The 24,253-nt window shown below is 39.9% G+C and overlaps 1 protein-coding gene across 1 annotated transcript in view; it reads right to left on the minus strand.

The window, feature by feature from the left end:
• Window positions 1-24,253, minus strand: part of STK3 (serine/threonine kinase 3) — a 274,727-nt gene that overhangs the window by 69,846 nt on the left and 180,628 nt on the right. The window contains exon 9 of the mRNA XM_040972635.1: window positions 8,873-9,065. Within this exon, the coding sequence (XP_040828569.1) occupies window positions 8,873-9,065 (193 nt within the window). The remainder of the gene's footprint in view (window positions 1-8,872; window positions 9,066-24,253) is intronic.

Consider the following 24,253-nt stretch of genomic DNA (forward strand, 5'->3'; position numbering starts at 1 on the left):
AATGAATAAAATGTATAAAAAAGGTTATGATATTTTAATGATCAACCAAGATTTTGATAGCTAAGATTTAGGGATGGGAGTTGTGGCAAAGCACATCGGGCTATCACAACTCCTTACATGATACAGTGCCAACTTTAGTTCCTGCAGCTCTGCATTTCCAACCCAGCTTATTACTAATTCATCTGAGAGGCAACAGATGAGGACTCAAGTACTTGGGTGTCTGCCACCCAACTGGTTGACCCGGCTGAATTGCTGGCTGTTGGCTTTGGCATGGCCTTAGCCTCAGCTGTGGCAGGCATTTGGGAAATGATCCAGCTAATGGAAAGTATCTTTTCCTCTCCTCTACTTCATTACCTCCCACCCTCACTTCTCCCTTTTGTCGCCATTGCTCTGTTTTTCAAATAAATAAATAATCTTTAGACAATCTCCAAGAATCTTCAAAGATGCTGTGTTTGTGATGTTCATCTTTTTTTTTCCTTGCAATTTCCTTGTGTTGAAGCAAGAGGGGAGAGAAGAAAGAAAGAAGGAAATTGATTCATCTGACAAGGTTCTATTACCGACATTTGGATGGGACACAAGCATTCCTGTAACGTTTCAACAGATTTTAAGTATCCTTGATTTGTCTCTGGGTCTCATCATTACAAGAAATATTCTCTTTCTTCAGAATTGAAAATTGGTTCCTATGGCAACCTATTATTCCAAAATAAAGCCTAGAATTAAACCCCAGTTATTCTCCACTGCTGTCTTTTTTAAGAGAGTTTTTATGAGTATTTAAGTATGGCTCAAATTGCACACATTTTCTATAAAATACTTCAGTAAATCAAATCATAATGTAGGGGAGAGAAGATTACCAAACAAATCCTTTGCTTAATGTTCTTTCTTTTCAAGGGAAGGGTAATTCTGTAATAGAATTAGATACTTAGTTGTGCTGTTAGTTCTAATTTTCATCAAAAATATTAATACGGGAAACACACACAAAGACATTTGAAAACTTAACATTCAGTACAAGTGTTATAACTTTATGAAGAAAAGTCAGATACAGAGAAAAGAGGAAAAACTTGTGCGTGTGTGTGAACTCTTGGGAATATAAGAAACCCATGGAGACCACTATTACCACCTAACTTTCTCTGTCAAATGAATAGAAGCTTTTCATTGAAGCATTCCATTGAAGCCACCTATTTCTAGGTGGCATTCTTTTAAAAAAGTAAATTGATTGTGTTAGTGCTTTGGTAAAATAACAACAGACAGACATTATAGCACTAGTAACCTACCGAAGAAAGTGGCACTCCCTGCCCAGGTTGCCTCTCCACAGCCTCCTCCTCTCCCCACAGGAGGCCAGGCACCCGCTGCTCTCAGCACTTCTTCCACGCACTGTGACTTCCCTGCAGATTCCCCTTAATATCCTCCTTGTTTGCTCCTTTTTGAGGATGCATGGAGCTCTTTAGCTGAGAATCATCACTCTCACCCTGAGGCTGCAATGAAACATTTGGGATCTTCTGATAGCCCAGTGACTCCTAACTCAGACACCATTATCTGAGCAAATTCATGTAAAGCATTATGGGAGTACATGGAAAACTTCATGTACTTTTTAAGTGGCCTCCAGTGTGGCTTAAATATTAAGAGCAGAAGCACACACTGGGAAGGAATAGGGGGAAATCACACATTTTCCACTAGAGAGAATAAAGTGGGGAACATCTTAATATTTTATAAAAATTTTCACAACAAACAGAAAGATGCCCTGAGCAGGTGTTTTACCTTTAGAGACAGAGGAAAACAAAAGGCTGAAAAGTAATCTTCTCATTAATGTGAGAGCAAAGTAAAAGTTCAACCAGAGATAAGTAGTATCAGCAGGGATGGGAAAGGCAGACTAACCCACTGGGTTAATCAAAGAAAGCAAATTACTATGAAATTGTATTCCAGGAATCTACAGTACTCCAGGAATCCATTCCCAACAGTTTTGGTGCACTGCTCCTAATACTCTGCTAATCATGTAAGCCACCACTAGTGTCAACTGTGTCTCAAAGTGAAAAAGTTGCACATCTATTTTCTGTAGTACCTTTTCCCACACGATGGGTAGAGCAGATGTCTCTGTCGTGGGTAACACTGGCCAAATCATATACTTCTGGCCAATCACCCATAAGTAAGGGTTTCTAGGAACACTCTGTTTTTATTGCAGCTGCATCATCCCTTCTGGTTTTTCCGCTTCTTGCCTGGAATGCAGACCTGCTGGTTTGAGATCCGCTGCTGATTTCACAGGCAGGAAGATGAACATAATGCCCCAAAATATGGATGTGTAATGATCACCACTTCTCACGTACATTGCGGTTTTAAGGATCTATTACGGACTGACCTAAGAAAACGATGGCCAAATACCTTTGTGGATCCACACTCAAAATTTTGGAATTTCTAAGATGAAAAAAAAAACAGTGAGTGCTATACCTAGTTTAAAAAATTTTAAACATAAACTTTCATTAAAAAAGGGCAATATTTCATCAGATTTTTCTGTTTGGATGACTTTATAACAAGAAATTACCAACCAACATATGCTATACATAATGTTTCATTCAAATGTACATGCCTTTACTTCTAAATATTTTCCATTGCTTAAATGAAAACCTAGTATTTAACATTTAGAGTGTATCTTTGTTACACAGAAAGAATGGTTACAAAACTGAAAAAAAAATTTTTTTTCTTTCTATAGAGGAAAATAGAGTAAGCCTGCTTTAAAAGCTAATGGCAGGGGGCAGCTGTAATTGCTTAGTAATGTTTGGCTACACGATATGAAACACATGCCACAGTGTTGAGTTGCATTGCCAGGGAGACATGTGCTACAAGAACTGGGATGGACAAGGTGATGTTTCTGACTTAAAATTTACTGAAAAGAACAAGAAGAAGAAGAACACAGTAAGAAGTTGCAAGATAGTAACCACTGTCCTGTGTATTTGTGGTTGCTGTGGCAAACACTTTTAAAAAATAGAATAATGATATAAAAGAGGCATCAATTTCTCCAGCTGCAAATTAACTCTGACATTAGCGGATATATTTTTTTTTTAAAAAATTACTAACAAATTTGATGTTCAAAATTACCTTGTTCCTCAATTTTGGTCCTTATTAATTCAATTCCTTGCTTGTAGGATTAAAGACCAGAAAAAACTTGGAGCCAGTGCTGTAGCATGGTATATAAGTTGCTATACAGTACCAGTATCCCATTCAGATAAAGGTTTGAGTCCCAGCTGCTTTACTTCCAATCCAACTCCCTGCTAATGTACTGGGGAAAGCAGCAGGGGATGGTCCAAGTTCTTGGGCTTCTGCACCCATGGGGAAGACCCAGAAGAGCATGGGCCTGACCCAGCCCCAACTACTGCAGCCATGTGAGTTAATCCACAGATAGAAGAGCTCTCTTTCTCTCTAGAATCTTGCTTTTAAAATATAAAGAAAATATTTTTTAAAGTTTATAAAGAAAAAGTTAACTACTATTCATTCCTTTGGAAGGTGAAGTTTTAAAGAGTAGGGTTGTTTCCCGCCTTCTTCACGCATTCCCAAAAATGTTCACAATATTCACTTACTTTCTAAATTTGTACATGACTTCTAAAAGGGTAAAAAGTCATTGTGAAAATTAAAAGAAATTCTTAAATACTTAAAATGTCATTTAATTTTTAATTTCTTCACGAAATTATGATAAAAATATTCATGTGTAGAGAACAAAATCACAATTAATCATAACTTTAATATGATCTATGTCAACAACAATGGGATTTATGAATATTACCTAAATTGTTCTTCCAAAAATATTTCAAGATGTGTTCCACCTGATAAATGATTTTGGAAATTTGTGCTTTAATTTGTTGCCAAGAGTAAAGTGATTACACATTAAAAACTAGGTTGCTAAAACTGAAGCTATTGACATACTTCTGAATTTCATCAAACTTTATTTCAAAAAGTCGTCAGAGGATGTACACATGATGGGGAAGGTCCAGAGGCTATTGAAAAAGAGATTCAAAGCTTAGAAAAGAATGCCTGACTGAAGGTTAGGGGAACTGATACTATTCAGCCAGGAGAAGGCCAAATAATATTTTAATATAGCTAATATTTAAAGACTTGCTTCTTTTGAAATTCAGAGTCAAGGAGAGGCTCAGGGAAAGAGATATTCTAGTCGCTAGTTATCCCCACAAATGGCCACAAGGGCAATGGCTGGGTTCCACCTCTTTAACTGCCCGACTCAGCAGAGGCACACAGAGCAGCAGCCTCTTTCAATACCTCGAGGGAACTCCATACCCTGGGTGCCATATCCAGCTGAACACCTTGTTCTGAGGGAAATGAAGAGTTCTTGACTTCCCAGAAATGCCACAGGATTTGCATCCAGCTGCATGTGGACCATGCAAAGTGAACCATGCCAGCCGAAGAGGGATAACACAGTTGGCATGAATAATGATAACACCTATGGAAAAATGAGAAAGCAGTCCCCTAAGTACTCTTCTTCCCGGGTCAATGGCGTCCTGGCACTGGAAGGCCATGCTCAGTGATTCACTCCCTTAGCTCAAGGTTTCACAATTATGAGGAAAAAATGGGTTTCATGAACACTAAATGTTATTATAATTTTATAGTTGCATATCTCATCGTGTTTTAAACAGATTTTTGGGGAAGTAGGAGGGAAAGAACACAACAGGAACTGGGAAAAATGACGACACGGAGACATGCATAGGCCAAGCTCATATCTGACAATTCTGTCTGGGGACAACAGATGAACTAGGAAGTGAGGACACCTAACGGTCACTCTTCCCTTCCTGCATCTGTCCTAGCCCCTTTCTACTTAAAAAAAAAATAAAGTTACTTATTTATTTGAAAGTTACAGAGAAAGAGACAAGGAGAGAAAGGAAAAAGGGAAGAGAAGGGGAATGGAGGGAGAGAGAGAGAGGGGAGAGAGATATCTTTCATCTGCTGGTTCATTGCCCCCAGTGGCTGTAACTGCCAGGGCTGTGCCAGGCTGAAGCCAGGGGTTCCTGTTGGGTTACAGGGAATCAAGTACCTGGGCCATCCTCTGCTGCTTTTCCCAGGCCATTAGCAGGAAGCTGGACAAGAGCTGGAGCAGCCAGGACATGAACCAGATTCCATATGGCATGCAAGAGTCACAGGCAGCAGCACTACCCTCTATACTACCACGCCGAGCTCCTAAACCCTTTCTAAATTAATGTCATGTCTGTTTCCTCAAAAATCTAAGGCAGAATCTTATTTGCTTTTTTTTTTTTTACTAATTAAGCAAAATTATATAAATGTGCTATCTAAAATAGTGATATAGCTTCAAATCATTATATATTCTAAGCATATACAAAGAAGATACTTAAGATTCCTGATCTCATAATTTTCTCCTTTGAGTAAAAAGTCCCAAAAAGACTATAGCACCAGGTTCAAGTCTGGGAATCCCATGGATAATGGGACACTTAGGTGGGGGGAGGAGAAAAAGAACAGTTTCACCAACACTGCTGAGAGCCAGTTTGGAAGATTTCCCTGGGACAGGCCTGCAGGTGCATGTCTTGTTTTCATTTGCTTTGCTTATTTGTTTTTTTTTAACAGATCAAATTTTTAAATATTTTTGTCTATAATACCTGGTTTCCCGGATAATGGTATAAAAGGTAACATGTGCACGTAATTTAACTTGATGAGAATGCTAAATCAGACAACTAGCTCGAAACCCCAATGGAAAGGGAGATGCGAAACAGAATGCTTATTACATAATTTAACATTCTAGAGATTCTAGAAGGTTAAAAATAAATCACCATCATAATCTTTTTAGGGAATAGAGATGCTAGCACATTAGCAAATGAAGCTTGGCCTGATGGGATGTCAGCTGAGCCTACATACCAAGTAATCTTTAAAAACTTCAAAGAAGACTTAGATCTTGAGGAAAAACAAAATGCAAATAGTTATGTGGCTCAGTAACTGTCCTCCGTCAACAGCTTCTTCACATTGTCAACTATTGCTCGACTACATCAGGACAGCCCTTAGGGGTTATTCTAACAGTACGTGATTCAACTTGGGGCAACAGCTAAGTTCCACCTTATAAAATAACATCTAACCTGCAGAAAAGCTCACAGAAAGTTGGTCCCTGGAATTTAAAACTTGCTGATAAAACTATTATCTGTTCCACTTAAAAAATGGGCTTTCAGTAATATTTTTAATTCAAAAATCATACCTATATCCATTATTATTATAAAATCACAACACTGATTTCTATAGTTGTTAAAGCTAAAAATTGTTAGATTACATATGGAAAGTTGTGGTATGAAGGACAATACCTGCTACTTCATTATGTTTATGTTGATCTTGAAATACAATGAGCTCACATGATTTAATTGCATAAAAACTCATTTTTTTAAATTTTTTATTTATTTTTATTATTTTTTTATTGGAAAGGCGGATATACAGAGAGGAGAGACAGAGAGGAAGATCTTCCGTCCGATGATTCACTCCCCAAGTGAGCGCAATGGGCCGATACTATGCCGATCCGAAGCCAGGAGCCCCCCTCCGGGTCTCCCACGCGGGTGCAGGGTCCCAAAGCTTTGGGCCGTCCTCCACTGCCTTCCCAGGCCACAGGCAGGGAGCTGGAAGGGAAGCGGGGCTGCCGGGATTAGAACCGGCGCCCATATGGGATCCCGGGCGTGCAAGGCGAGGACCTTTAACCACTTGCGCCACCGCGCCGGGCCCATAAAAACTCATTTTAAAAATCAGTGTACACAGCTGATGTTCATATATATGACTTCATAAAAAAGTTGTTCATGCACAGGAAGCTAAGTAGCTCTCACTGCAGATAGGGTAAAGTATTCTAACTCATCTCTAAGAATAATAAAATTTTTTGTAAAAACTTTATCTGCTTGTGGAAAAGTGATGGAACATGCTGATGGGACCATCTGCGGTCTTACCACAGGGCTTTTTTTGTTCCACAGGACATGTGGCCTGTACCCTAATTCTGGCTGGTTTTTGGAACACACAAGACCATCCATCCTATGTTGCTGTGTAAGGCATGTTGGGTATGTTACCTATTTCAGAAAACCCATTAGTGATGGGAGACAAAATGTCCCTATCTGCCCAACCCACAACTCAGGATTTATCATCTAATGATCTGAATTTTGTGCTTCATGATCCTCCCCTTCCAAAGCAGAGAAACATAACAGGTTATCTAGTGGGACATGGGAAGCAAACAGCAGCAGTGAGGCAGGTGGCTCAAAACTGATGTAGCCTTCACACAAGGCATAACACAACAGGAGTCAGAAAAGGGAAGGGTGAGCAAAAAGAAAACAGAGAAAGGCAAGCCTTTGGCCTCATGGATAAGATGCCCACCTCCCATACGGCAGCACCTGAACTGGAGTGTCAATTCTGCTTTGGATTCCAGATTCCTGCCAATGTGCCTGAGATCGCTTCTCGGCTTTTGGCTAAGATCAAGTGTGACGTACACCTGGGAAGGCAGCAGATGACGGCTCCAGCACTGAGTCCTCAGCACCCAATTGGGTGATCTGGATTGAGCTCCCAGCTCCGGGCTCTGGGACCTGCTCCACCCTAGCTCTCACAGGCATCTGAAGAAGAAATTAGCAAATGGGAGCTCTGTCTGTCTGCCTCTGTATGTGTACGTCAAACAAATATTTAAAGAAGGAAAAGTCAGAAAATTCTGGTACCCATTTTCTAGCACCAGCAAAGCACTCGAACATTTACCATTCTCCATGCTCTACAACAACGGAAGTCATGTAATCCAGATTTACTGCCACCTGCAAGTGACAACCTCATGCTAGGCTCTGACGGACCCCAACAGGACTAGTGCAACAAGGGAAGGAAAGATGGTCAGGTGCTGTGAGGAGATCATCTGCTTTTGCCTATCGCTGTGAAAATACCTGCACTGTTCACTGGAGTGCCTAAAACTACTGAACAGAAATGACAGGATCTGCGAAAGCAGCCCTATCTTCATCACTCTGAACGGGACAGAGGTCAGAAAAAGAGGGCGCTTTTCCCTCTTTTTTATTTGAACAGCAGAGAGAGAGTGAGAACAGAAAACACACTGAGATCTTGCATCACAGCTGCCCTATGCCCCAAATGCCCACAGTAGTTAGGGATGAAGCCAGGAACCTGGAGCTCCCTCGGAGTCTCCTTTGTGGGTGGTAGGGACCCAAGTGCTTGAGACATCACTTGCTGCTGCCCAGGAGGTAGGATGCTAGATCAGAGGCAGGAGAGCTTGGACTCAAACCAGATACTCTGACACGGGATGCAGATGTTCCAAGCAGTGTTTCAACCATTGTGCCAAATGTCTTTCCTAGAGAGAATGCCTCCATCATCATTTTAGCCCCGGCAACATCCCAGCACTGTGCCCCACATTTGATAAGCAGCTGCAAATATGCATGGAATGGAATCTTCTCTAGCCTTGTGTCTGTCTTGTTCTTTTGAGTATTTCTTTGCCCATCTCAGCCCCTGTTTCTTGCCTTAGCTTACACTTCCTCTGTCTCTGCGGCTTAACTGCTAATTTAGACAATATGAAATAACATTACATTGTATTTATTGGAAAAGAATTTTAGGTTCAATTTTTTAATTGGAAAAGTAAATGTTAGGAACATTATCTTCTTTCCTCTAAAATACTTTATAAATCAAATTATGTGTTAGCTGACTTCAAAAGTTCCAGAACCCTCAACGAAATATGTGCTACTTTCTGGTATATTAAAACTTGATTTTAAAAAAGTTTACTTCTGCCATATTCTTATTTCTTTTTGCTCTTAAATAAAGCCAAGCCATTTCCATAGTTGCCTATAAAAACTTAATACAGAAGTATCTTGGTTTCTATACAAGTATACTTTAAAGAGAGAAGACTAATACCCAATGGGGAAAAGTTACTTACTTTTCATAGTTCCATTTTCTTCCTCCTCATCCTCACTGTTTATAACCATGGTGCCCAGGTCCGACTCCAGCATCGTGCTGTTGTGCTCAATCATGGTCTGGGCCCCCTCACTCATGGTGCTCGTGGCCCGCATTGTGCCCACGCTTTCTGAGCTGGTCTTTACCATGGTGTGCGAATCCAGCTCATCTTCATCCTGCATGCAAAATCTCAATGTTAAGGAAGTCTATTCAAAGATGGATGGATTCTTAACAATAATTTCAGCTTATTATACTTTTTATAATGCCAAAATTATCACTATTTCTACTGATATAAGAGCTCACTTACAAATGTTATCATAAGAGAAAATACCCACTGTGCCAGAAGCCCAGCCCAGCCCAGCATGCGGTTCTGTGGCATTTAGTATACTCACAATGCTGTACAACCATGTCTATCATGCATTTCCAGAACTTTTCCATTATCCCAAACACAACTTTGTATTCACTACAAAAGATCCCTTCATTTTCCCCTTTCTCGAGCCTTTGGTAACCTCTATTTGCTTTTGTGTCATTATAAATTTTCCTCATCTAGCTACTTCACATAAGTGGAATCATAGAATATATGTTCTTTTGTGTATGGCTTACTTGACTTGGTATAATACTTCCAGATTCAACCACGTCGTAGCACATGTTGGAATTTTACTGCTTTTCAATGCAAAATAAATTCCTATTTTTTTCAACCCAATTTCCTTTTCCCATATAGCCGACGGACTTTTGGGCTTATCCCTTTTGGCCAGTAGGTTTAATGGTGGGATAAATACTCATGTAGTGAACTGATTGTGTCTATGCTTTCAGTTGTTTTGGGTGTATGTGTAGAAGTGCAATGGTTACACAGTAAGATAACTCCATGTTTGCTTTTTTGAGGATCCATCAAACTACCTTTCATATTTGCTGTACTATTCTGCATTCCCACAAACAATGCAGAGGGATTCAATTTCCCACATCCTTACCAACATTTATTAGTTTCATTTTTTTTAAAGTAAATAGTCACGCTAATAGGTAGGAAGTGCTATCTTACTGCAACTTGATTTGCATTTATTTCCCTACTACTGACGATGAGCCATACTTTTGCATGTTTACTGGCCATTTATATAACTCCTTTGGAGAAAAGTCTACTCAAATCCTTTACCTACTTTTGAAATGAGCTATTTATTTGTTGTTGTTGTTACTATTGCTGTAGAGTTGATAAACATTTTATTACACAATTTTTTGTTACTCCCTTATGAAATACATGATTTACAAATACTTTCAGCCATTGTGTAGGGTGTGTTTTCTCTCAATGTAGTGTTCCATGTTGTACAAAAATTTTTAACCTTAGTTAAAGTCTGATTTACCTGCTTTCTTTTCTTTTGTTGCTTTACACACACACACACACACACACACACACACACACACACCATAATAGGACCATCAAAGTAAACTCAAAATCTTATTTGAGTGACTATGAAATCTGCTTTTAATAAACAATTGTTCATATACTAAATTTCATATGACTCTATTCCACTTTTAGTGAAACACTTACACAAACCCTACTTCTGGCAAAGGTTAAAATATAGGAACATCAATGTGTCTTAGCAACAAAGTAGGTGGCTTCAAGTAACAGGAGCAGGACAGCTTTTTGATACTTCTCTTCCCAAATTCACATGCCAAACTTGGGCACAATATCTCCAAGTCTCTCCCTCTATGGGAAGACCTCTTCATTCTCATGCTTTCAACTATCTCCTATTTTGAAACCAACCAAATCCAAAAATACTCTTGTATCTCTACTTAGTAATTAAACGCTAATGACACCTGAAATTCAACATAAATCAGAGGTTACTCCATCCACTTCTCCAGTTCTGTCTCTACTCCCAACAATGACTACCTTAAAGTACAGCAATTATGCTTCCAACGAGTAACACCTAAGTGTTTTCCTGTGTTTCACGCTCTATGCAAGGTCTTCAAAAGACAATTCTCTTTGAGCCCCATCTCTTCTTTTCCATCCCCTTTGCTACTAGATACACCCCATGCATCATAGCTGGGTCAGGGTAGGTAATGCCTTCTGACTCCCCTTTAATCTTCTTGAATCAGTCAGATATTTGTTAGATGCTTGTGGTCACATACTAACAATATGACCTTTAATCAAGCCATCCAAACCCTTTAAACTTTAATTTCTCCCCTGGATGTCCTTTGATTAAATGAGAAAAGGCAGGGAAAATTGGTGCCTGCTACCTGTATCAGAGCAGCTTCACACCTTCAAAGTGCACAACAATATACCAAGCTTTCTTGAATACTATTTAAACCACATTAATTTATACGGAATCTATCCTGGCTCCAGTTCTTGCCTATATTGCCTGGATTTTAATGTCTTCTGTGTACTTCTCTCATTCCACTGGGCCAATCCTGTTTTCCCATTATTCATACATCTCCAAGAGCAGCAGACTGACAACTTAACTCACTTCTCTTCTCATAGGGGTTATGATTGATAGGATACTAAACTCACTAAGATTTCCTTATTGATCATGGTTTTTTTTCCTACCCAGTATATCCTTGTTCTCTGGCCATCTGACTAGTCTCAGAGCCAGTATTTATTATCTCCAGGCTAATTCAGCCTTTATTAATTGCCCTTATTCCCAAACTTCTACAGAATTTACAACCTGAATTACACTTTTGCATTCAAAGTTACGAACGCATAATAATTTGTTAATGAATCTAAATACTTTTTGAACAAAAATTACTTCTGAATCCACAAAGTGCTTCAAGTAGAACTCAAAACACAATTATACTCAACATAATACTTGCTTACAGACTTATACAATTATGAACCTTTATAGCTGGAAAGGAACTCATCCAACTTCCTTACAGGTATGGATTCCAAATTTTTTGTTGTGTACCAAAAAAATTTAAATTCTATCTTCTACATAGGCAGTGAGACTGGAGCCAGCAGTGAGGATGCAGACTTTGACACTGCATCTCACATCACAGTGCCCAAGCCGGAGCTCCCACATGGCTCCTCATTCCAGCTTCCTGCTAGTGCTGGCCCTGGGAGAGAGCAGGGATGGATCTGCTCCCCACGCGTGAGATTTGCATTGAGTTCCCAACTTCCGTCCTTGGTCCCAGCACACCAGTGCTGGCCATTGCAGGCATTTTAGGGAGGGGATCAGAGAATCAGAGCTCGCTCTCTCTTTCTGCTTCTCAAATAATAATAACAACAATATGATAAGGAGAAAGGAAAGCTGGAACTAAGAAATAGGATCTTCAAGAGAAGGAAAGACAGAGATATCCTCCATGCACCGGTTTATCCCTCAAAATGGCTGCAATGGTCAGAACTGAACCATTTAAAGTCAAGAGCTTCTTCTGGGTCTCCCTCATGGGTGCAGAAGCTCAAGGATTTGAGCCATCCTCTAATTCTTTCTCAGGGCACAACCAGGGGCTAGTTTGAGAGTGGAGCAGCCAGGACATGAACTGAACCCCAAATTGGATGCAGGCACTACAGGTAGGATTAGCTTGCTGGTCTCGAGGTCTTTAGTTTCTTCGCCAGGTGTACTACTACATATATTACACTTAAATTTTACATAGTTACCTCCAAATTTTTATCTACTTGAATGCTTAAAAGGTGTAGACTTGTAATTTTAACAGCTTAATCATCATTTCCTAGTCTCAAAGAGCCCTATACATATTATTCATTTCCTCCTACTCCAAGCTACCAGCCTCTCTCCCCTGGACTATGAATATGAAAACAGTCCCCTAACTACTGTCACAGCTTCCTGCCTTACCCCTTTTAGTCTTACATGACAACAGGCCAACTGAGCTTCTCCAAAGAGAAATCACATTGTTATTCTTTTCTTGCAAACTCTGCAATTGGCCTTGCATCACACTTAGAATAAAACCCACAATCCTTTAGCACAGCCAAATGCAGCTGCCAATCCCATCTCCTGTCCCATCCCTTCTTACTCAACCAGCTCCAGCCACGGTGGATTCCTTTGCTATTTCTTCAGCATGCTACACATGTCTCTCTTGCAATCTTGAAACAGACTGATCTCTCAGGCTGGAATGTTCTTCCACAAGACAACTTGAGCTATTTTTTTCACTCAGGTCTCCACTTAGATGTCACCTCCTCAGTGCAGCTTCTTCTGACTGCCAGTCTAAAATGAAGCCTCCATCTTTCTCTGTTATCTTATCCTATATTCTTCATACTCAGTACCTGACCTTTTCTACTGCTAGAACATTCTAAATAAGACAAGACTTCTTTTTTTCCCCCCAGTACAAAAATACCTAGCATACAGTAGGCACTGGATGAATAAATACTGACTGAACCAACTGATAGTTCTACCTGCTAATTTACTCAATTAGCATTTATTTTGGTTTTGCAATGCATCAAGTATTCAGAGGACAAGGCATCAGATATGAAACTGAGCAAGATCTGGTTTTCTTGCACTTTCTTTCTAAAGGAGCTTGATGTCTAAGGGAAATCTATTCACATGTGAACAATAAATTACTAGGCAATCTGTTAAGTGCTATAAGGAAACTGTTGACAGTATGATGGGAAGACTAAGAATAGAGCCTGTAGCTCTTTCCTGCATGGGTGAAGGAGGCCTCACAGAAGAGGCTGTCCTTGAGGGAAGTCTTGAAGGATGAGTGTTCGGTAGCAGTGACACGCACGCATTCATGCGGATGGGGTGTTTTATGTTATGGCTTCTATTTTGCATCAGACACATCCCATCTCGCATGGACTCCATGTTTGAGTTAGGTGGCATAACTTTGGGTTACCACAGCCTTATGTCATCAGATGTTTGTACACAACTGTGTAACTGCAGAGCTGGCTAATGAAACTGCTCCCACACCATTGGACTCTCAAACTTCTAAAAGTAGCAGCCAGATTTTGTTAACAGATAGAGTTTTTATCAAAAAGACTATTTTCAAAGTCAGAATTACAGAGACAGAGGGGGAGAGAGATCTTCCATCTGCCAGAACATTTCCCAGAGGACCGAAATGACCAGGGAAGAGTGAGACTGAACCCAGCAGCTTCATCCAGATAGCCCACATGGGTAGCCAGGACACAACTATTTATTCTGCTGCTCTCCACGGGCCATTATCAAGGAGCTGGATCAGAAGTGGAAGCTGGAACAGGAACTGGCACCCGTGTGGTCTGCTGGGACTGTGCACAATGGCTTCATCTACCATGCCACAATGCTGGCTCTCAGACAGATTCTTGATGTTTTGTACAAAATATTGTTCTCACGTAATTCCAAATGAAATTCTTCATCTCAAGGAGATATGTTAAATGATGTTCAAAAATGACATCTTTATTTACACAAACATACTATCATAAAACATGGAATAGCTATTGAAGAAAACTTGGGAGGGGACCTAAAGCAGCTAACTAGAGATATGCAGCTGATCATTTATTTAATAATGATACAAATAGTTATCAATGAATTGGAATCCCTATGCTGAGGTTTTTTTTTAAAGACTTCTCATTAAAGCTTCTTATTATTAACTTTATGAGGCATTATCATCCTACTTTATGAATGATGTTACCAAGGCTCAAACAGATTTAATAATTTGTGTGGAAGCAACTATTTAAAATAGGTCTATCTGAGGCTAACACCCAAGCTCGAACTTCCAATGATGTGAAGGCTTTTAAATTATCTACAGTATGTTTTAAGTACAATTTGGCTTATACAAACAGTTTTCAAAAAGCTCATGAAAAATGTGTGCATTCTACGAAAACTATGCATGGACTTCAAAATTAGACTGCATCAAAATAAACATATTAATTAATTCAAGTTCTTCACAAAGTTTTGAAGTACCCTTGTATGACAAATTCACTACCGCATGTTTTGTTTTGCTAAGACATGAAGAGAATGGCATGTACAAATAGACTGACTCGCCCTCGATTCAAATACTAAATTTTTGCTAAGTTGGAACTAATTCTTCCCAGTAGACCCCACTCACGGCAGCAATTAAAGCTGATTTTCTATCAGCTCCTTCTTAGAATTTGCCAGTTTAAAGTCTTATTTTATCATGGTTGAAACGAGCTTATTCCCAAAACACTAAATCTGTTTTTACACATGTGAGTCATTTGTCCCTTATTCTTGTAACAGTCAGTGCTGTGACCAATAACAAGAAATATAACATCTGGTTGGTATGAAATGGGATTGTCAGCCTTTCTCTATCTGCATTGTAGCTGAGTCTACACAAAGGGTCCACGGAGCTTACAGCTCTGGACCCACACAACTGGCTTAGATAACCTACAACACACTGAACTGGGGTTGGAAGTGAGTGCTCCCACTGAAGATTATTTTTACTTACACAGTCTTTTTGCTTAAGATGCTATTCCATTTTACAAATTGATGGCAAAAAAAGGGGGAGGGGGAGGCAATAAAAACAGTATGAACACTTAATTCACTAATGAGAGGGTGTCACCCAAACAGTAATTAATGAAGTCCAGATGGAATGAGAACTGGGCTATGAAATTTAAAAACCCATGCACTAATAATTTGGTGATGGTGTTGAAAACTTTTCAGCAACGATCTTTTTTTTTTTTAAACTTTTAAAAACTCCCTAATTCTGAACTTATTCTTGGTATCTGCTAAATTTTCATCAGATACTTTATACATATATTTATAGTTAAGGTTATTTGTTACATTTTTTTTCAAAGTTATTTATATACACTCCAGTATCCTTCTGAAAAGAAAAGCAAAAAAAAAAAAAAAAAAAAAAAACATGTTGATACTTTATAGAGAAAGGTCTGTGGAACAGATGCCTCCCCCACAGCAGAGAGCGGCCAATTCCAGTAAGGAATACAATAGCATTTTCAATCAGTGGCCATCATGTGCCAGGAATGCAAAACAGAGTACTGATGATAATCCAGTTTATGAATCATAAAATCCACATGGAATACAAACGTTTGAAAACATTATTAGGAAATCCTACTCCATTCCTAAGACAGAGTTATGCTCTAAGAGTCAGAAATAATAAGACTTTGCACTAAGTGCCTTTACATGTTCGATATCCACTACTTCAAAGGATTTTTTCTAGGTATTCAGTGTCTAACTGAATGATTTTAAGGATCTGTGCACAAACATTTTATCAGGTACTGTCACATTTAAGACTAATGAGGCAGACTGTTCTTTAAATAGATACCCTTCTTGGGAATATCCGTAGCGACGTTACTCTTGAAACGATATGAAATGCTTTTGTTACAAACACCATCCTCCAAGAAGGTAGTGTAGAAGCAGTGACACGAAGGCTTCACCCAGCTGCACAATTCCCACGAGTCTGCCTCCTGCTGCAGCATGGGAAAAAGGATACTCTCCAGGAGAATGGGTAAGGCACATCCATGAACTAATTACACAGGTTAAATTGCATAATGATCCAGGTATCTTGAAAACCTCTTAAAGGTGCCATTTAAAACAGCCAGCAGTAAATATAAAAAACATGCTACACACGCAGAGTTAAGGTTTTAAGACAGTAAGAGAAACCCCAAGGGCTCAAAACAGAGCTGCGATGATAAGTCAAACTGCATCTTAGAGCTGTGCGAAGAGCGTGACTTATTTTACATATCTTTTAGTGGTAAAGGCAGGCGGGAGGCGTTTGGAGGATAGAAGCCTTTGGGTTTTGACATACAGGAACTGAAATCCCTGCATAAAGCTGGGAAGTATGAACGTTAACATCCGCTGGGAAAGAGCAGACAGGATATAGGCAAGGGTCTCGTGGGCCCCAGGCAAGGGCAGGGCTAGGGACGCCTCACCCGAGGAGTTACAGCCTTGGCCTAGCTTTCACTGACATGACCTCACTGAGACACCAGCCTCCTGCAGTCCAGTACGGCGGCATCCTGGATGCCCGAGGGATACAGATGCAAATCCATCCACCAAGATCATCCCAGAACTCACATTATTCTCAGAAATAAAATCCAGCTGAACCAGAGCGCACGACCACAGAGACAGATGCACATATAAACAGGCTATGAAGTGTGGACAGACACAGCAAACAGCAGAATCAGAGCAGCCCTGCTTTCTGAGCTGAGCTGGCTTCCTTCGCCGGCTGAACCTTGGGATTTACCAAAACATGTGGAAAGGCAGATAGTGGCATTCTAGAGTCAAGGGGGAACCTAAAAAGAAATATTCTGGCTAGAATGGAGAACATTAAGTGAACATGGCACCATGCTCAGCCTAACTGCCGAGAAAACATCAAAAAATATTTTCCTTCCATAGCTGCCCTTAAGCACCATGCACCATTCCAATGTCTTCACACCTGAACAAAGTATTCCACTGGTATTCAACCATTCAAAATGACTAAGGACGGCCGGATCTGAAAATCTGCATGAAGAATGAGCTTTCTTGCGCTGCTGTCAGTAGGTGGTCCCCCTGTGCCGCTGCAAAACCAGTGCGCTAGCTTAGACAGCTGTTGTCTTTTGACGTACCTGCCTTCAACAAACAGAACCTTTATGGAGCTGTGCTTTCTGCATGTTTAGAGGCATGTTTGAAAGTGACATCAAAGCTTTCAGAATCTCCAAAACTCATAAAAGACTTGTTCATCAGTGCAACAAGCCTAAATGGTGTGAAGGCGTGTGGGCAGGACTTCAGAGGCTCCATGATGCAAGACTGAACAAGTTCTTGGCATTATCCAAAGTTTCTAAACAAAGGATTATCTTACATCCCCTGCGCACAATACTGATACACAATAGAGTGAATTGAGGGGTGAAAGCAACTTTAACCGTGACTTTTCTTTTTTCTCTCACAGCCAAAAGCATGTCAAAGGATTAACAAAATAAGAAGTTTATAAAATCAAGTATTTCAAATAAGAACAACACCTTTAAAATGCGTGTTGTTACAAGCGGTTAATAAAATGCCCACAAGAGGGCACCAAAGACAAAAGACTAAAAGTCCATTAACTGGAACTTTACACATACAAGTTCATAAAATAGGTTATTGCATTTACTAACATACAGTCAGTATTTTTTGTAAGTGAATTCATGGCCACTGATAAGTTCATAAACTTAGCTATTATAAAATCCAATAACTTCTGCCATGCTACTGCATTCTTATATAAGAAATAGTTTTGTTTTTTTAACAGCAAAAGATGTCTTCTGCATTCAAATCCCCACAGTGACCAGCACAGAACAGCAAGAGGGCAGGGCATAGCTGATGATGTCACAGAATTGGGAAAAGCTGACAAGAAGAACTAAAGATGCACATTACTTCGCCATGGCATTCTCACTTGGTAGAATAAATATAACAGCTTCACCTGTCTCCATGTTTGTTTTTCCTTTCTTTCTCTTATTTTTTGCCCTATTACAAAAATGTTCAAGAACAGAAACTTTGATACACATTTAATACAGAAGAAACAGCACTTGCACAAATTTAGAAATGATAAAAGTAGATAATGCTTTTAAGAAATCAGCTCCTTGGGCTTGGCACGATACCCTAGTGGCTAAAGTCCTCGCCTCGAAAGCACCAGGATCCCACATGGGCACCGGTTCCGGTTCTGGCAGATCCGCCTCCCATTCAGCTCTCTGATTGTGGCCTGGGAAGGCAGTGGGACTCTGCACCCGCGTGGAAGATCCAAGAGAGCCATGCTTTCTGTCTTCCCAGTTCACTACAAACTGCAGGACATACCCGGGCCTCTGAGCTCCCCAGCGCTCCTTGGACAACAGACCTGCCTGTCCAGCCACTAGCAACCCGGATGACCCACGGACACTTCAAATCAGTGCAAAAGTGACCTCCTCCTGTCCATGCAGCCAACGGCAGACCGTTTCAGCCAGAGTGTCAGAAGTGCAGAGAGCGTGGGCCAAGCAAACAGAGCAAGGCTCTGGCCTTCAGTACCCTCCCATCGTCAAGCCTGGCTGCCACTGACCTGGCTGCTTTACCTTATTATTTTTACGTGGCCCGCAAAGCAGCACAGTGTCGGCTGAGGAGGGAGGCCCAGGATGGGCAGGAGGTGGCTGCCTGCAGAGATGAGCAGAACAGCCGCCTGGTCAGGCAAAGGGGACATTAGAGAACAGAGCAGTGAAAGGAATTTGAAGAACAGGTAAATAAATTAAAATACACTCAATGTTTGTGTTGGTATTGTTGTTTATAGACACCAAAAGGATAATCCATGAGGGGAAGAAAAAGAGCTAAAGTAATATGAAAGCTAAATAACTTTGTTCTGTGAAAAACGATGAAAAGTTAAGTCTGAGTTGACAGAAAATATTTGTAGAACACACACCTTACAAAGGACTTACATCCAAAACAAACTATTTTTAAAAATCAGCAACAAGAAAACAAACACAACACAATTAAAATATAGAGATTATTGAAGAGATATTTTGCTAAACAGGATACGTAAATGGCAAAAAGCATGCCATGTAAATGGCAAACAAATCTCCAACAGGTTTATTACTAAGGAATTGAACCTGAAGACGACAAAGGAGTGTCACTAAGCACTCACGAGAATCAGCAAAACGCAAAAAGCCGACACCATGCCAGGCAGGTGCACAGCCATGCCAGGCAGGTGCACAGCCATGCCAGGCAGGTGCACAGCCACTGCAACTCTCAACCACAGAGGTGGGAACCTGCAGCGGTACAAGCCTGGAGAGGCTGGCAGTTCCTGAACAGGCTAGATACATTGTGACATCCAGCGACTGTGGTCAAAGGCAGTAGGCTACCCAACTGACTTGAAAACTGAAATCTAAACCACAGCTGGCAGGCAAGTCTACAAGGCAGCTCTATGTCTAATTTTCCCAAACTAATACGTAACCACGATGCCCTTTAACAAGCAAATAAATAAGCTCCATACAACATAACAGCTATACAACATAATAGTATTCAGTCGCAAACTCTGCTATTAAGCCAGAGAAAGATATGAGGGAATCTTAAAAGCATATTCTTAAGTGAAAGATGTCACTGTGAAAAAGCTGTAGAGAATAGGATATCAGTTTGAAGACATTCTGGAAAGGCAAAATACAGACAGTAATCATTTCAGCAGTTACAAAGGGTCTGGAGAAACTACGGTTGCACAGGAACTCCTCTCTCATAAATAAAACATTTTAGAAGCTCTGGAGCTATTCTGGTTCATTAAGTCAATAAATTATGAATAAATGGACACACTGTGACGGTAAAATAGGGTTAATTGAAGGTAACACATGGCAACTCTCTACAACATGCTTGTAGTTTTTTGTGAATTTAAAACTACTGAAAATCAAAATAATTTTTCAAAGTGAGGAGAAACAGGTATTATGGCGCAGCAGGCAATCTCTGCTTGCGACACTGCATGCAACGCTGGACACCTGGTTCAGACTCGGCTCTTGAGTTTCTGATCTTGCTCCCTGCCCACAGACCCAGGAAGCAACAGATGAGGGCCCATGTCTGTGATGGAACTCCTAGCTCTTGGCTTGTAGTAATTTTGGGAAAGAACCTGAGATGAAAAAAATCTCTTTAACCGTCTCTCTACAATATTTTTAAAAACAAACATGAGTAAAATCTCCCTCTTTAATGTAAACAAGTATATACTCAGTATCTACTCTAACACAAGCTCCAACACGAGAAATTACAGGTCAATGATTCTCTTCTGTCACACATATCACGATCAAGGAGCTTCTAAACAGGCTGGTGCATGGGCTCCAGTCTGTACCAGTCACTGAGAAATTTCTCAGAGTAAAAACCAAACACTTTTTTTTTCTTTTTTCAAAAGTAGACATCAAAAGTGGCTCAAAACGTTCTAACCAGTTACTAAGTATTTTACATATTATATTAATTCTTGCAACCCCCAATGAATCATTTTTCCAGTAGATGTAGCAAAAGCATAGCTTTTAAGTGATTCATGTAAACAATTTTTGTATTGAAAAGAACTCTGCAATCCATTTAAAAATACATATTTATTCATTTTCATTGGAAAATCAGATTAAAAGAGAGGAGGAGAGACAGAAAGGAAGATCTTCTGTCCAATCATTCACTCCCTAAGCAGCTGCAATGTCCAGAGCTGAGCAGATACGAAGCCAGGAGCTAGGAGCCTCTTCCAGGTCTCTCACACAGATGCAGGGTCCCAAGGCTTTGGGCCGTCCTCAACTGCTTTCCCAAGCCATAGGCAGGGAGCTGGATGGGAAGTGGGTCTTCCGGGATTAGAACTGGTGCCCAAATGGGATCCTGGCATGTGCAAGGCAAAGACTTTAGCCACTAGACAACCTTGCTGGGCCCTGCAGTTCATTATTTAATTAGAAAACTTTTATAATCTCTTCTCAGAATAAGATATTCAGAACACATTTGGTAAAGTTAACAGGTAAATGCCTTCTTTAAAAATAAAAACAAAAGGGTGCACAAAAGGTGTTCTATTTTTGAAAAAAGTATTTACATAAATCACTTAAAATCTATGCTCTGCTTCAAACTCTGAAATTGACAAGAGGATTTGCATAAAATTGCTTTATACCTCACACAAAAGCAGTAAAAACTCTCCTTGGTGGAAAGAGCACTCTGTTAACACACATTTTTATTTAAATGTGGACCCTCCACAGGTAATTTGGTATGCACACAAACTATAAACAAGTATATATATGCTATTTAACCAACTAACACTAAGGAGCTGAAAATATCTTCCACTTAGAAAACAAATTCTTGCTATGTGAATCTCAGCATCAAATTTATATTAGGATGCTGGGGGTCTGTGCCATTGTTCACACATATAATGTCAGGAAACACTTAAGTGGCAGAATGATACACTTATGACTGTTTATAGAGGACTGTGCATTGAAATAACAGAGGGGAAGTCAGTGCTGGGGGAGGGAATGCCACAACCTATTGAACTGTATCACAAAATAAAAATAAATAAATAAACATGTATGCTAAAAATTGTATTACATGCTTGAAAATGCAAAAAAAAAAAATCTTTGTCACATTTAGCAATGTATAAATTAATACAAAACTTTGCAAGTAGGATTAACTTGCTGCAAAGATCCCTATTTGCAATTTGTTTAATTTTTGATGTCTGTACAATTACTCCAGCACCTATCAAAATGTCAGTTTTTCAAGATGTGTTCTTATCACGCTTTTTTGATAACAGATATAAAAATCAAATCCCTAAAGTACTATTTGAAATCATGCTCCATACTTTTCTTAAGAAAAAAAAAGTAGTAGTTTGTTTATATTACCTGCCCAGGACACAGGTGTACAGCACAGACAATCTTAAAAAACAGCGTACCATAGGCCTCTTTCTTTTCAAAGGCACACTGGAAGTTGGTAGAAATGCCAATTTAAGTCTATTCCAGTAATTTTTCCCAACTGTAACAAGCTAAATTACATAGAAGTAAATTAAGTTTGGAAAAAAAATTAAGTTAATGCTGGTATAACCCATAGATTACCTAAAAACTATACTCAGAATGGAAAAAAGCAAGAAGCGCAATGGCATCAGGTGTTAACACTAAATATCAAATATAAATATCACTTATAATGCAGCAACTTAATATGCTAAACTCCACAGTACTAGAATTTTCAAATCAGGGGAAAAATCTGATCCATATTATCTCAGTAAGATTTTATTCAGTGATCCAACAGCTAAACAAGCTCTGGGTTATATTAGCCCAGTAACTGGACAAGGACCAAAGCAGGTTCTGAGTTTAAAATGAATACTGCAAAGGCTGCCAGACAATAAGAGACACTCTGGGTTAAAAATAAATGCAGAAGCAAAGCCTGGAAACACAGATTTCCCATTCTGCTGAAAAGACATCTTTGAAATCATCAAAAGGGAAGAAAAGAATGAGGCAAAATCTTACTGAAAACAACTCGGGTATCAAAATATCCCATCAAAGACTTTCTGTCATATTTTACAAGACAGTCCCCAGGAGTACCATAATAAAGCAGGAACTGGCCAAATGAGTCCTCTAAATTGGCGCAAATTCTGAAACTGATTCAGCAAGCCAAAGATAACCAAGACGAGATGCAAACAAAAACAAGAGGCTGCAAAGCAGCAACCTTGACATCAGAGATACAGATGTTAAGGCAAGCAAACTGTCAATTAGATATGGCTCATTATGCTACAATTGTTATCATATGGTGGGACAGGAGGGCAAATGCTCCAAGACCACACCTTCACACTACTACCTAGAGAAAACTGCTTTATAAAAGACCCCGTGGTTCGGAAAAAGACAGCAGGCATTTATTTCTTACCAGCCATGAATTAGGTATGACTTGCCTCATTGCCCTAGCTGTTTGCGATGCTACCTTACTGAAGTCTTCTCCCTGTTCAGATCACGTTTACAGCCTGCCCAGAATAAAGCAGAATTAAACAGACCTTGTTTGAGCTTATTTATGGAAACTCTTCATTACAGTCGTTGAACTGCTGAAGTATACTATGGATTGATTTACAAAGACATTATACTGAATATCATCCTATTAACATGCTCAATTTCTGAAAGCATAATTTCAGAATCCCCCGAAATGATAAATGGCAAGCACTTCCATTATGATGGAAAATAAAACATAAGTATAAGTTATCAGCCTTAAAAAAATGCTTTCAAAATTACAGTAAAAGCACACTTACGGATAAGCTCATTAAGACAAACCACAGGGAAAGGCGATACCAATGGATAGGTCAAAGCATTTGGAAGCTAGATATTGCGGAAGTTAGAATTTTACCACAAATCAGTCAACCAAGGAAAAAGGTAAAGTCACGACCACAGGTGCAGGGGCTGGAGGAAACAAAACAGGCCAGGAAATTGCTGGGAGATATGGTCCATCAAAGTAAGGAAACAAAGCAGGAAAGAAAAAGACAAGATCCAGGACATGGGACTCACTACAGAAGAAAGCAAAGGAAAACCTGGGGTGATGTTGGGGGGATGCTGTGGGACGGGGTGCTCAGGTCAGAGCAGAGGACGGTGGCGAGAGGACAGACAGGGAGGCCTGGACAGTACTGGCAGACTGTCTGGGCATGTACACAGACTTACGGTGTCTGAAGAAATCCAAGAATGAACATCTGAGACCAAGGCAACAGACAGCAAGCAATGACAGTACCGAAAGCAGAGGCCACTGTTCGTATCAGAAAACACAACGGCAGAACATGCAATCATAAACAAAACTGAGTACTTCTATAGTCCCAACTATGTATATACTGAGAAGGATAAAGATTTATTTCTTTTTATTTGAAGGCAAATTTACAAAGAGAAAAGAAGAGACAAATGGAAAAAGACATCCACCTTCTGTTGTTTCCCTCCCAAGTGGCCCAATAGCTGGAGCTAGGCTGATCTAAATCCTCGAGCCAGCTGCTTCTTTTGGGTCTCCCACATGGGTGCCGAGGCCCAGGTGCTTGGCCCATCTCCCATTGCTTTCCCTGGCACAGTAGCAGAGAGCTGGATCAGAAGAGGAGCAACCAGAACTTGAATCGGTACCTTCAT

The sequence above is a fragment of the Ochotona curzoniae genome, unplaced genomic scaffold (genome assembly GCF_017591425.1).
Source record: "Ochotona curzoniae isolate NIBS_2020 unplaced genomic scaffold, NIBS_Ocur_1.0 contig_2318, whole genome shotgun sequence".
NCBI lineage: Eukaryota > Metazoa > Chordata > Mammalia > Lagomorpha > Ochotonidae > Ochotona > Ochotona curzoniae.